The sequence below is a fragment of the Colobus angolensis genome, unplaced genomic scaffold, assembly GCF_000951035.1.
Source record: "Colobus angolensis palliatus isolate OR3802 unplaced genomic scaffold, Cang.pa_1.0 Scaffold51, whole genome shotgun sequence".
Lineage (NCBI taxonomy): Eukaryota > Metazoa > Chordata > Mammalia > Primates > Cercopithecidae > Colobus > Colobus angolensis.
This window is the reverse complement of record NW_012118599.1, coordinates 12059530-12075088: the sequence shown is the minus strand read 5'-3', so window position 1 is coordinate 12075088 and position 15559 is coordinate 12059530. Positions and strand designations below refer to the sequence as shown.

Here is a 15559-nt window from a genome sequence, read left to right as displayed (position 1 = left end):
CCCAAGAGAATTATGCCACTTTTATACAACAAAATTACAGTCACCACAAATTGCTTTCAACAATTCCAATGCTTCTTCATTTGACCACTTGAAAATCAAAATTCTTTCATATTATAAATATAACTTTTTATAACTCTGTTATTACGTACTGTGAATGGGGAAAGCGGGCCAATCTTGTGGCTATAGCGTCGAATGGCCTCTCTGATGTGGCAGGGCTGGATGGCATCGCTGTGAGCCTCAACACCACAGGCTGCAGTGCTCTGCGACAGAAAAACACGTAAATTGTTACTAAATCAAAAACACACAACAGAACTACAGTGTATATATATGAAAATAAACCTTTACAAAAGAGACCGGTTTTTCCCTTAGGATGCACATCACTACTGCCATATACTACATCTAAAAAAGAATTCCATTAACAAATCAAAGATGACTTTTACATGACCCCTTCCAAGCAGACCTACCAAATGCAATTTTTATGCCCACAATATTTCACCTAAGTCTGCATGTCAAGACACAGGAGAATACAGCCACTTGCCTGCAGATAAAAAGTGTCATGAAAGCTTACTGAAAGAACCACAGGAAGTTTTTTTTTTTTTTTTTTTTTAAAAAAAACATGTTAACATTTACTATTATAAATGTTTCTTAGGAGCTTCTTTGGCACATTTCTGAAATAACTTGAGGGTCATCAACTTAAAATGAAAAACGTTAAATTGCTATACATTTATTTATCATACCTGGGATTGTCATAAGCCCATTTCAACTTGGTTTCTAATTTTCTAGGTATCTCAGGACAAAACAAAAATGAAACCAACAACTTTCTGTTTTAATTTGCCACATCTGTAAAAGGCAGGTTTGCAAGCACAAAAAAATACAAGAAAGATAAGGATTATTCGTGATGAGAGTGTGAATACAAACTTAAGAAATTATAGATGTGTATACGTGTGTTCAGCATGATTTTTCAAAATAACTTATAGGGCTAAACCCTAGCCCTATTATGAGCTGGATACATATAATTTCAGAATAATGTATCAGAGCTGATTAGGTATCAGCTCTGCCAAAACACATAATATCTCAGGTCTCAGTTTCCTCACCTGTAAATTGGGAAAACAATTATAATTGCTTATAGGACTGTTGTGAAAATTAAATAAGTTGAAATACATAAACCACTTAGAACAATGCCTGACACATGCTAGGGAATTGTTTTATTTTTATAAAGAGATGATGTTTCATTTTGTCACCTAGGCTGGAGTGCAGTGGTGTGATCACAGCTCACTGAAGCCTCAAACTCCTGGGCTCAAGTGATCTCTGGCCTTAGCCTCTGAAGTAGCTGACACTAAACGCAAGTGTCACCACATCTGGCTACTAAAAAAAAAGATTAATTTCTTTATAGATATGGTCTTGCTATGATGCCCAGGGTGGTCTTGAACTGCTGGGCTCAAGTGATCCTCCTGACTCAGCCTCCTGAGTAATGTTAGCTAGTAATAGTATTAGGTTATTCAAATTAAGTGTTAAAAATGGGACCTCTTCAAAGTATAGTGGGTAGCAGATGGCAGGTCATCAACATTAAAGAATCAACTTGCATATTACTATAACGGGTCTAGAAGTCATTTGTAGCCACACAATTAATATTATTTGTTTTTCTGATCATTACTATACTTTTTTGATAATTAATACATTTTTTACACTCATAATTCTTAGTAGGGAATATAACTCTATAGATAGCAACCTCTACGGATAGCAATTTGGCAAAATCTTATCAAAATGAAAAAGAACAACCTCTTTGACTCAGCACACTCACCTGTAAGAATTTATCCTACAGATATATTGCACAGGTACAAAATAATATATATACATAAGGATACTTACTGTAGTACTAAATGTTCATCAATGAGGGATTGGTTAAATAAATTATGATACATCCATTCAAAGAAACAGAAACCAAAGCAACCACTGGAAAGAACGAGACAGTTCCCTACAAACTCCTATGGAGTTATCTCTAAGATATTATATGAAACACTGATCAAAAACTGAAGTAGGAGGTTTATTATGGTAAGTCTTTGTGTTCCCCTAAAATTTGTACGTTGAAATCCAAGCCCACAAAGTGATGGTATTAAGATAAGAAGCCTCTGAGAATTGATTTATCCATGAGGGTGGAGCTCTCATGAATGGAATTAGTCCCCTTATAAAAGAGACCAGGGAAAGACCACTCACCCCTTCTGCCATGTGAGGTTTGGGTGAACAGATCACTGCCTATGAACAAGGAAGTGGGCCTTCACAAAACACTGAATTTGCCAATGTCTTCATCTTGGACTTCCTAGCCTCCAGAACTGTAAGAAATACATTCCTACTGTTTATAAGCCCACCAGTTTACAGGATTTTGTTATAGCGGCCCAAATGGACTAAGGCAGAAGCGTAAGTTAGAAAAACTTTGTGACTGCCATTTGTAAGATATAGAGACACATAAGCCAGCCTGGTTGAATCATGCTATTTTTGCCAAAAGGTGACATTAACTTATATTAAAATAAAAACATTGAATTTTGTGAAAAATGTCATTAGAGTTTCCATTTTGCCAATTTCAGGTTTATCTGCCATAATTCAGCAACGCCTTTAAATGTTATAATCCCAGTTTTTTTTTTCCACCTCAACAAATATCTTCACATTCTCTTCGTCTGTCAACATCTAGTCCTTTATCAAGGTGCTAATAATCTGTTTGAATTAAAAATGTATCCCAAGTTTAGAATTTTTAATATAGCAGTGGTTCTAGCATAATGTTCTTCAAAACTGTTTCAGAAGAATTAACATAAAATGTACATATTTGTTATTAATAATCTTATATCAGCTATAAACACATGTGAAGAGCATTATACATCAATTCATCTTTAACATCCTGATTAGGCCCAAATTTTAGGATATTCTTTAAATTTTCAAAAACTAAACCCAAATATTTGACAAAATACTGAGTCCTGTTTATAAAGGGTTTGCAGAAATCTCTCTGGGAACTAAATTCTATATTTCTTTAAGAAAAGCACTAGCTGTTTGGAAAAGTTCTCCATATGTCAGGTCCTCTTCCTCTTGGCTGCATTCACACTCTATTCTTGCATCTTTCCATTTTTGTATTAATAGCTCTTCAACTAGAAACTGATGCTGGGTATCAGAAGTTGAAAAAGCACATGGAGTTCTACATCTTTTCTGGATTTGACTATTGTCTCTCTGTTTTTCTTTGCTGGTTTACAATGAACAAAATCTCTTAGCAGTTTAAACTCTCAACTGTGGTACAGGAAGTTATACTGAAACTTAGGTTGCCCCTGGATCTCTCTCTGAGCCTTTTCCTCCCAACTTAAAAGTTCTTGGCCAGGGTAAGTGTCCTATCCTTTCTCAGCCTTCCCCTTACCAGAGTCAGTGTTTAAGAACGATCTAGAATTTCATTCAATTGCATCTTATTCTTTCCACATCTATAATGGTAAACTAGATCTTTTGCTAAATGTAAAATCTTCAATAATTATAGAGAAGTAACACTCACCTCAGACTAGAGCAACTGTAAGGCTAGTACTACTATTATTCACATTTTGTGGACCACAAAAGTTGATGTGATCTGGCCAAGTATCATCTTTCTCCTGTTATACATATAGCTCCTCCAAAGTTTCATCCTTATGGAGAATTTTTTTCACATGAAGGTGGGCCATTCATTGGCCAAAAGATATAGTGTAGGACGTATGTAATTTTCTCATTTAAAAGTTTGAGATGGTAACTGTTAAAATGTAGTTCTTACATAACTAGAAAAAGCTTTTCTTTTATTTGTATAAATGTGTACAGTACAAGTGTGATTAAGTTACATGCACAGATTACAGAGTGGTAAAGTTAGAGCTTTTAGGATATCTATTTCCTGATTAACATAGTTACCCATTAAGTAATTTCTCATCATCTACCCCTACTTACTCCCAACGTTCCAAATCTCCATTGTCTATCACTCCACACTCTACCTCTGTGTGTACACATTATTTAGCTCTTACTTATAAGTAAGAACATGCAATTTTGGCTTTGTTTCTGAGCTGTTTCACATAAGATAATTGCCTCTAGTTCCATCCATGTTGTTGTAAAAAATATTATTTCATTCCTTATTTCTTTTTTGAGACAGCATCTTGCTCTGTCCCCCAGGCTGGAGTACAGTGGTGCGATCTCGACTCATTGCAACCTCTGTCATGCTTAAGTCACCCAAATAGCTGGGACTACAGGCACACCCGCTGCGCCTGGCTAATGGCCCATAATTTACAGTTGGCTGTAAAATAAGGTTTTATTTCTGGGTTACCTACTCTCCTCCATTGAACTATGTGTCTATTTTTATATCAGTAGAGTTAGGGTTTTGCCACGTTAGCCAGGATGGTATGAAATTCCTGACCTCAGGTGATCCACCTGCCTTGGCTTCCCAAAGTTCTGGAATTACAGGCATGAGCCACTGCACCTGACCCATTCTTTTCCATTTCTGAATATTACTCCATTGTGTATACATGCCACATTCTCTTTACCTATTCATCTGTTGATGGAAACTTAGGTTGACTGCATCTTTGCTAAAGTAAATAGGGGTGCAAATAAACATATGAGAGGAGGTATCTTTTTGATGTAATGATTTCTTTTCCTTTGACTAGATTCCTGGCAATGAGATTGCTGGAGTGAATGATAGTTCTATCTTCAGTTCAGAAATAGCTATACTGGCCGAGCGCAGTGGCTCATGCCTGTAATCCCAGCACTTTGGGAGGCCGAGGCGGGTGGATCACGAGAGGTCAAGTGTTTGAGACCAGCCTGGCCAATGTGGTGAAACCTCGTCTCTACTAAAAATATTAAAATTAGCCAGGTGTGGTGGCGCTTGCCTGTAATCCCAGCTACTCGGGAGACTGAGGCAAGGGAATCGCTTGAACCTGGGAGGTGGAGGTTGCAGTGAGCCGAGATCATGCCACTGCACTCCAGCCTGGGTAACAGAGCGAGACATCATCTCAAAAACAAAACAACAACAAAAATTCCATACTGTTTTCAATATAAGTTGTACTAATTTACACTCCCAACAACAATTTACATGAGTTCTCTTTTCTCCATATCCTCACCAACATGTTATTTTCTCTTTAATAACAGCCATTCTGATTGGTGTAAAATAGCTCATTGTGGTTTTAATTTGCATTTCTCTGATGATTAGCGATGCTGAGCATTTCTTTACATGTGTGTTGGCCATTGGTATGTCTTATTTTAAAAAATGCCTATTCATGTCCTTTGACTAGTTTTTTACGGGATTACTTGGTGTTTCTTTTTGTTGTTGTTGCTGCTTAGCTGTTTGAGTTCCTTATAAATTCTGGCTGTTAGTCCCCTGTTGGATGCATAATTTGCAAATGTTTTCTCCCATTCTGCAGGTTCTTTGCTCACTATCTTTTTTTTTTTTTGAGGTGGAGTCTCACTCTGTAGCCCAGGCTGGAGTGCAGTGGTGTAATCTCAGCTTACTGCAACGTCTGCCTCCTGGGTTCAGGCGATTCTCCTGCCTCAGCCTCCTATCACTATCTTATTTCTTTTACCACACAGTAGTAGCTTTTTAGTTTAAGTCCTGTTGTCTGTTTTTCTTTTTTCTTTTTTTTAACCTGTGCTTTAGAGGTCTTAGTCATGAATTCTTCACCTAGACCAATGTCCAGAAGAGTTTTCCCCAGGTTTATGTTGAGTATTTTTTTATAGTTTCAGGTCTTACCTTTAAGTCTTTATTCCATCTCGAGTTGATTTTTGTATATGGTAAGAGATAGGGGACCAGTTTCATTCTTCTGCATATGCTGATCCAATTTCCCAGCTCCTTTTTCTGAAGAGGGTGTCCTTTCCTCAGTGTATGTTTTCGTTAACTTAGGCAAAATTTAGTTGGCTGTAAAATGTGGTTTTATTTCTGGGTTACCTACTCTCCTCCATTGATCTATGTGTCTATTTTTACATCAGTACCATGCTATTTTGTTACTATGGCCTCATAGTATAATCTGAAGTCAGGAAATGTAATGTCTTCAGCTTTGTTGTTTTTGCTTAAGATTGTTTTGCCTATTTGAGCACTTTTTTCGTTCTATATGAATTTTAGGATTTTTTTTTCTAATTCTGTAAAAGATGGGGTTGGTATTTTGATAGAGATTACACTGGATCTGTACAATGCTTTGGGCAGTATAATCATTTTAATGGTATTAATTCTTCTGATCCATAAGCATGGGATGGTTTTCCATTTGTCAGTATCCTCTACAATTACTTTCATCACTGGTTTGTAGTTTTCTTTGTAGAGATCTTTCATTTCGTTGGTTAAATATTACTAGATATTTTGTTATTTTATTTATAGTACTTTAAATGGGATTGCCTTCTTGATTTCTTTCTCAGCTAGATTATCGGTGAACATAAACACTACTGATTTTTGTACAATGATGTTGCATATTCAAACTGAATTCATTTATCAAATCTGAAAGTTTTTTGGTGGAATCTTTAGGTTTTTCTACACATAAGATCATATAATCAGCAAACAGGAGTAATTTTACTTCCTCTTTTCCAATTTGGATAACTTTTATTTCTGTCTCCTGCTTTATTGTTCTGGTTAGGACTTCCAGTACTATGTTGAATAGGAGTGGTTAAAGTGGGCATCATTGTCTCGTTACAGTTCTTTGAGGTAATGCTTTCAACTTTTTCCACTTCAGTAAGATGTTGGCTGTGGGTTTGTAGTATACGGCCTTTATTATTGTGAGGTATAATCCCTTTAAGCCTAGTTTGTTGAGGGTTTTTATAATGCAGGGATGCTGAATTGTATCAAGTGCTTTTTTGTACCTACTGAGATAATCATGATTTTTGTCTTTCATTCTGTTTATGTAATGTATTGTATTTATTGATTTGGGGATGTTGAACCATCCTTGCATCCCTTGTATAAAACTCACTTGATCATGGTAATTATCTTTTTGATATGCTAGTAGATTGGGTTTGTTAGTGTTTTGTTGAGGATTTTGGAGTCTGTGTTCATTAGGAATATTGGTCTGTAGTTTTCTGTTTTTGCTGTGTCCTTGCCTGGTTTTGGTATCAGGATGGTAATGACCTCATATAATTATTTATGAAGAATTCCCTACTCCTTAATTTTTTGGGGCAGGTTCAGGAGGACTGGTATTAGCTCTTCTTTGTACACATTTGGCTGTGAATCCATCTGGTCCTGAGCTCTTTTTTGTTGGGAGATTTTTAAATTACTGATTCAGTCTTGCTACTTGTTATTGGTCTATTCAGGATTTCTGTTTCTTCTGGGTTCAATATTGGGAGGTTGCATGTTTCCAGGAATTTATCCATTTCTTCTAGGTTTTCTAGTTTGTGAGTGTATAGTTGCTCATAATAGTCTGTGACAATCTTTTGTATGTTTGTGGTATCAGTTGTAATATCTCCTTGTTCATTTCTGGTTTTATTTGGATCCTCTCTCTTCCTGGTTAATCTTGCTAGCAATTTACCAATTTTGTTTATCTTTTTGAAGAACCAACTTTTAATTTCCTTAATCTTTTGTATTTTTTTGTCTTTATTTTTATTTAGTTATGCTCAGGTCTTTGTTATTTCTTTTCTTCTGATAATTCTGGGTTTGGTATTTTCTTGCTTTCTAATTCCTTGAGACAGAATGATAGGTCATCAATTTGGGATCTTTCTGCTTTTTTGATATAAAGGCATTTAATGCTACAAACTTCCCTGTAGCACTGCTTCTGCTGTATAACACAGGTTTCAGTGTGTTGTATTTCCACTTTCATTTGTTTTAAAAAATCTTTTAATGTGTCTTAATTTCTTCACTAATCCCATGATAATTCCAGAGCCTGTTGTTTAATTTCCATGTATTTTTATGCTTTCTGAAGTTCCTCTTGTTAGTGGTTACAGATTTATTCCACTGTGGTCTGAGAAGATATTTGATTTTAAAAATCTCTTAAGACTTGTTTAGTGGCCTAACATGTGATATCCATCTTGGTGAATGTTCCATGTGCTGATAAGAAGAATGCATATTCTGTAGTTGTTGGGTAGAATGTTCTGTAAATGATTGTTGAAGTCCGTTTGGTCTAAAGTCCAATTTAAGTCCAATATGTGTTTGCTGACTTTCTGTTTCAACCATCTGACTAATGCTGTCAGTGGGGTGTTGAAGTTTCCCATTATTACTGTATTGCTGTCTGTCTCTTTAGGTCTAGTAATATGTCTATATTTGTTTAAGTCTAGTAATATTTGTTTCTTGAATCTGAGCCTTCCGGTGTTGGGTGCATATATACTTAGAATTGCTAAATTGATTCCCTTATTATTATGTAATGACCTTCTTTGTCTTTTTTTCTGTTTTTGATATAAACTCTGTGTTATCTAAGTATAACTACTGCTGTTCACTTTTGCTTTCTATCTGCACGAAATATCTTTTTCCTCCATTTCACTTTCAGTCCATATATGTCTTTACAGGTAAAGTGAGTTTTTGTAAGCAACATATAGTTAAATCATTTTTTTTTCTATCCATTCTGCCAATCTATATTTTTTAAGTAGAGCATTTAATCTGTTTATGTCAAGGTTAATATTGATATGTGAGGTTTTGCTCCTGTGATATTGTTAATTATTTTCTAGTTGTTTGACAAATCCTTTGTTTCTTTTTGTCTTTGTTATTTGGTGGAATTCTGCCAAATTGCCATTTGATTTGTTTCTCTTCCTTCTTGTGTGATATTTTATAAGGCCTGTGAATTATACTTTTGTGTCTTTGTATGATGGTGAATATTAACCTTTTGTTTCCATGTTTAGGACTCCTTTGAGCATTTTGTGTAAGGTCAGACTAGTGTGATGAAGTCCCTCAGTGTTTGCTTAACTGGGAAAAGCTATTTCTCCTTCATTTATGAAGCTTAAACTTACTGTATACAAAATTCTTGGCTGACAGTTTTTTCTTCTTTCAGTACTTTGAAAATGCCATCCCATTATTTCCTAGCCTGCCTGTAAGGTTTTGCTGAGAAGTCTGCTGTTAGTCTGATGGGGTTTTCTTTATAGGTGACTAAAAAAGCTTTTCTTTAATTAAAACCAGAAAGGTGTTTAAGGAAAAAATAATAGAGGTTTACTAAATTCAAGGATTCATACATTATTATCTCTGGATGGGACATAAGAATGGCCTATTCTAAATGTTTCTGACTCCTACACAATTTTATAGATGAAAGAGTGAAAATATGGGACACGTCCAATGCTACAACAACAGTATTACAGATATAACTATGTATTACAGATAAAACTATACATCAAATCTCTTGGCTTGTAATACACATAGTGAGGGTAGAAATTTTATTATTATATGCAGGATTACTTGAACCATTATAGCATCACAGCTGAAGTTTCCAGTGAGTAAAACTCAAAATACGGCAAAAGTCTGAATATAGAAAGAAGTGTATAAATGAGTAGAAAAATAATTAAAGCCTTTGAAGTGGAACATTATTAATTCTGATGCCACTAATTTCAAATTCAAGAGAATACAGACATAGACTGGGATAATACTTTCCTCAGGAAAACTTTGTTGTAAAATAACTCCAATTTAATAGTTTTCAGCAGGATCAGGGGATAAATGTTTAAATATACAGAGAAAAATGTCAAGAATTTCTAAAAACTTATAAAAAATTAATTTATGTATACATATCACTAGGTTAATTACAGCTCCTTCTCACATACTTTGTGAATCAAATTAACTGAAGAGGTCTTGTAGGTAACATTTTGTTACCACAGTTTTAGTTACTGAATGAGCTGCAGAGTACAATAGCTGAAATTCTTACAAGCTTTGAATAGGTAATTAAAAAAAAAAAAACAAGTATATGAAAGCACTGAAGACTGATCAAAACCAGACTGAAACTGGAAACGGTAGTATGTACTTTTAGAAGGGAATGTCAGTGGGTGGATTTCCTGTCTTTACAGTTTTAGTCTAAGGGCAGGATCCAGTGGGTAGAGGAGTGGCTAACATACAATCTTAGATCCTTGATAAATGAGATGCCAGAGTTTGGGCAATCACAGTAGGTGCAGAATGAGAAAGGAAATCCCCAAAGGGACAGAACAGAAAGAGGGGGAGCCCCAAATTCAGTGTACAAATTTTACCCAAATCTTTTTTTGTGAATGGGGACTGATGGAGTCTCACTATGCCCAGGCTAGTCTCAAACTCCTAGGCTAAAGTGATCTTCCTATCTCAGCCTCCTGAGTAGCTGAAATAACAAGTGCCATCATGTATAGCTTTCCTCAAATCTTTTACTAACCTCTAAGTTCTTCCTGTATGGTATGAAATGTATGCAATCCCACTAAAGCAAAAAGAAATGAAAAGACATTCTAGTTGCTGCCACTGAAGAGGAGTTCAAAGTTTACAGGTGAGTCTAGAAAAGTAACTTCCCTGCTGAACACATATACCAACACCACTACCACCACCACCAATAATAACAATATGTTCACAGGAATATAACAGAATCCCAAAATGCCTATGATGTATATGACTCACAATGTCCACTATACATTTCAAAATTACCAGACATGCAAAAACACAAGAAAGCGTGACTCATATTCAATGGAGAACAAGAAAATTCACATATTTAATTTTGCAACCAAGAATTTTAAAACAGCAATTCTAACTATGCTCAAAAGCACAAAATAAAATACATTTGTAACAAATGGACAAATAAAAATAATGATAGATAAATGGAAACTATAAAAAACCAAATAGAAATTCTAGAAGTATAAAATAAAATATCAGAAATAAAATATTACTAGATGGGTGTCACACTAGATTGGAGCTGACAGAAAGAAATGTATAGAAGATAAAGTTCAATAGAATTGCTCCAATCTGAAGAATAGAGGGAAAACATTAAAAGAGGAATTAAAAAGCACCTGAGTTACCTATGGAATAATATCAAAATAACTAATACAATGTACTTGGAGTTTCAGAAGTGAAGGAGAGGGAATAAGGCAGAAAAAAATCTAAAGAAATAACTGCCAAAAAGTCCCCTAATTTGGTTAAAGACATACACTGTCTTTGATTCAAGAGATTTAAGATTCAAGAATCTCAGTGAATTTTCAGCAGGATAAATAGAAAGAAAACCATGTCTATGGATATCGTGGCCAAACAGCTGAACATCAGAAGTAAAAATATAATTCCGAAAGCATCCAGAGAAAACAACATATTAGATACAGGGAAACAATAACATAAATCTACTGACTTATGATTGAAAACAACAGATAGAGAAAAGAGTGGAATGACATCATTAAAATACTGAAAAATAAAACTTTCGAGACAGAATTCTATCTAATGAAATATCATCCAAGAATGAAGAAAAAGTAAAGACTTTTTCAGAAATATCAAAACTAAGACAACCATCACTAGCTAACTTGCACTACAACAAATGTTAAAGAAAATTTAGGAGAATAGAAAATGATACAAGAAAACTCCAATTATGAAAGAGAAATAAAGAACAATGGGAATGGTAAACATTAAGCTCTATTTTTTTAATTGCTTCTCAGCCTTTTGGCTAAGATCAAGTGAAGCTCTATTTTTTCTCTTAGTTTCATTAAAACACACTAGATTAAGACAAAAATTATGGTATTATGGCTTATATATATAGATGTAGTAGTATGCATGACAATTATAGCATAAAGGACATGGACCTATATATATACAAAAGTCTTACATTCTATGTGAGTTAAGTAGTATAACTCCCAAGTACACTGAACATTTAAGGATGTACATTGTAATCCTTAACATGACTACTGAAAAAAGGATGCAAAAAGATATCATAAAGAAATCAATAAGTAAATTCAAAGGAATTTCTAAAAAAAACATACAACCCAAAAGAAGACAGGAAAGAGAAAAAGATAAACAATAAGAGAGGAAATACGCAGAAAACAAATAGGAAAAGTTACCCTATATCCAACCACGTGAATTAATACATCAAATATCACAGAATTATGGACTACAATTAAGATACAGATAGGGGGAGGGCACGGCAGCTCATGCTTATAATCCCAGCACTGTGGGAGGCTGAGGTGGGTAGACTGCTTGAGCCCAGGAGTTTGAGAATAGCCTGGGCAACATGGTGAAACCCTGTCTTTACAAAACAAATACAATAATTAGCTAGGCATAGTGGTGCATGCCTGTAGTCCCAGCTACTCAGGAGGCTGAAGTGGGAGGACTGCTTGAGCCTGGGAGATTCAGGCTGCAATGAGCTATGATCATGCTACAATACTCCAGCCTAGAAAACAAAGCAAGACTCTGTCTAGCGAAAAAAAAAAAAAAAAGAAGAAAAGAAAAAAAAAGATACAGACAGAAAGGAAGAATAAAGAAGCATGACCTAATTATTTGCTGACTATAAGAGATGACTTTAAATACATTACATTTATCTTTCAATACAGGCATACCTCACTTTATTGCACTTTGTTTTATTGTGCTTCAAATATGTTACATGTTTTGCAAACTTAAGGTTTGTGGTAACCCAAAATCAAGCAAATCTGTCAGGGCCATTTTTCCAAAAGCATGTGTCCAACTTTACGTCTCTGTGTCATATTTTGGTACTTTGCACAGTATTTCAAATGTTTTCATTATTATTTTATCTGTTATGGTGATCTGTGATCTTTAGTGTTACTTGGGGTGCCACGAACTGTATTCATATGAGACAGCAAATTTAAAAAATGCGTCTGTTCTGACTACTCCACTGACTAACTGTTCCTCTATCTTTCTCCCTTCCCTCAGGCCTCCCTATTCCCTGAGACACAACGATACTGAAATTAGGCCAATTAATAACCCTACAATGGCCTCTAGGTATTTCTGATGTAAGGAAGAGTTACATGTCTCTCACTTTAAATCAAAAGCTACAAATGATTAAGCTTAGTGAAGGAGGCATGTTGAAAGCCAAGACAGGATAAAAGCTAGCCCTCTTGCCCCAAATAGCCAAACTGTGAGTGCCAAGGCAAAGTTCTTGAAGAAAATTAAAAAATGCTGGTCTACTGAACATACAAATGATAAGAAGGTAAAACAGCCTTATTGCTGATATGGAGAACGTTTCAGTGGGATGAATAGAAGATCAAACTAGCCACGACACTTCCTTAAGCCAAAGCCTAATCCAGAGCAAGGCACTAACACTCTTTAATTCTGTGAAGCCCGAGAGAGATGAGAAACATACAAAAGAGAAGTTAGAGGCTACCAGAGACTGGTTCATAAGATTTAGGCAAGAAGCCATCTCTATAACACAAAAGTGCAAGCTGAAGCAGCGAATGATGATGTAGAAACTGTAGCAAGTTATCCTGAAGGTTTAGCTAAGATCAATGAGATGGCCACATGTAACAACAGATTTTCATCGTAGATGAAATGGCTATTAGAAGAAGATGCCGTCTTGGACATTCATAGCTACAGAGGAGAAACCAATGCCTGGCTTCAAAGCTTCAAAGCTGACTCTCTTGTTAGGGGTTCATGCAGCTGGTGATTTTAAGTTTTAGCTAGTGTTCATGTACCATTCTAAAGATCAGGATCCTGAAGAATTATGCTAAATCTATTCCGCTTACACTCTATAAATGGAACAACAAAGCCTAGATGACAGCACATCCATTTATAGCATGGTTTATTGAATATTTTAAGCCCAGTGCTGGGACCTATTATTCAGAAAAAGATTCCCTTCAAAATAATTACTGCTCATTGACAGTGTATCTGGTCACCCAAGAGCTCTGATGGAGAAGTATGAAAAGATGAACATTGTCTTCATGACCGCTAACAAAATCCATTCTGCAGCACAATTCAAGGAGTAATTTCAACTTTCAAGTTTTATTACTTAAGATATATGTTTCATAAGACTATTGCTCCCATACACGGTAATTTCTCTGATGGATCTAAGGAAAGTAAAGGAAAATCTTCTGGAAAGGATTCATTATTCTAGAAGCCATTAAGAACATTTGTGATTCATGTGAAGAGGTCAAAATATCAACATTTACAGGAGTTTGGAAGAAGTTGATTCCAACTCTCATGAATGGCTTTGAGCGGTCAAGACTTCAGTGGAGGAGGTAACTGCAGATGTGGCATAAATAGCAGAAGAACTAAAACTGGAGCCTGAAGATGTGACTGAACTGCTCAATCTCATGATAAAACTTCAATGGGTGAGAGTTGTTGCTTATGGATGAACCAAGAAAGTGGTTTCTTGAGAAGATGTCTACATCGGTGAAGATGCTGTGAACATTTAAAAAAATAACCACAAAAACTCCTACAAAAGACTTAGACTTAGTTCCATAAACTTAGCTGATAAAGCAGTGTCAGGGTTTGAGAGAACCGACTTCAGTTATGAAAGAAGTACTGCTATGGGTAAATGCTATCAAACAATATCACATGCTACAGAGAAATCTTTCAAGAAAGGAAGAGCCAATCATTGTGGCAAACTTCACACTGTTGTCTTATCTTAAGATATTGCCCCAGCTACCCCAACCTTCAGCAACCACCACCCTGATCAATCAGTAGCCATTAACATTGAGGCAAAACCCTCCACCAGCAAAAAGATTTACGACGTGCTAATGACTCAGATGGTAATTAGCATTTAAAAAAATATTTTAAAATTAAGGTGTGTACATGTTTTAGACATAATGCCATTGTAGACTTACAGACTACAGTATAGTGTGAACATAATTTTTATATGCACCAGGAAACCAGAAAATTTGTGTGACTGGCTTTATTGCAATATTCACTTCAATATGGCAGTGTGGAAATGGACCTGCAATATCTCTGAAGTATGCCTGCAGAAACATACAAATATATTGAAAGAAAGTGGAAATAAAAACATATTATGTAAACAGTAATCACATAGCTGGAATGGCTAAATCAATCAGATAAATGGACTTCATAATGTACAGTATTTTCAGTAAGAAAAAGAGGTATTTCATAAATATAAAAAACAGAAAATCCATGTTCACAGATTGTGATATTTAGTATTGCTAAAACATATCCCAAACTGACATAAGCATTCAACCTAATCCCTTTCAAAATCCCACCAGGCTTTTCTTTTTTCTTTTTCTTTCTTTCTTAGTAACTAACAAGTTGATTCTAAAATTTATACAGAAATGCAAAGAACACAGCATGTCCATATTAAGCTTAAAAACTAACGGAGTTTGAAGACATATTATAATCAAATAAACACAAATGAAACTCCAAAAATAAATCCATATAGATATATTGTTCAAGCAATCCAGGGGGAGAAAAGAGAGTCGTTCAGCAAATAGTTCTGCAATAACTAGATATCCGTAAGTAAAAAATTGAATTTGGCCTCAACTCATACAATAAATGGATTTTAATTTAACCAGATTAATAGAACCAAATACAAAAACCAAAGGGATAAAGCTTCTAGAAGAAAACACAGGACAATATCATCATGACATGGGAGTAGCCAAAGGTTTCTTAAGACACAGACAATAAACATAAAAGAAAAAAACTGTGTAAGGAAGGGATCCAGTTTCAGCTGTCTACATATGGCTAGCCAGTTTTCCCAGCACCATTTATTAAATAGGGAATCCTTTCCCCATTTCTTGTTTTTGTCAGGTTTGT

The 15559-nt window shown here is 35.2% G+C and overlaps 1 protein-coding gene across 1 annotated transcript in view; it reads right to left on the bottom strand.

Annotated features, from left to right (window-relative positions):
* Positions 1-15559, bottom strand: part of SUPT3H (suppressor of Ty 3 homolog (S. cerevisiae)) — a 520947-nt gene that overhangs the window by 75375 nt on the left and 430013 nt on the right. Inside the window, exon 10 of the mRNA XM_011960303.1 lies at positions 150-260. Within this exon, the coding sequence (XP_011815693.1) occupies positions 150-260 (111 nt within the window). The remainder of the gene's footprint in view (positions 1-149; positions 261-15559) is intronic.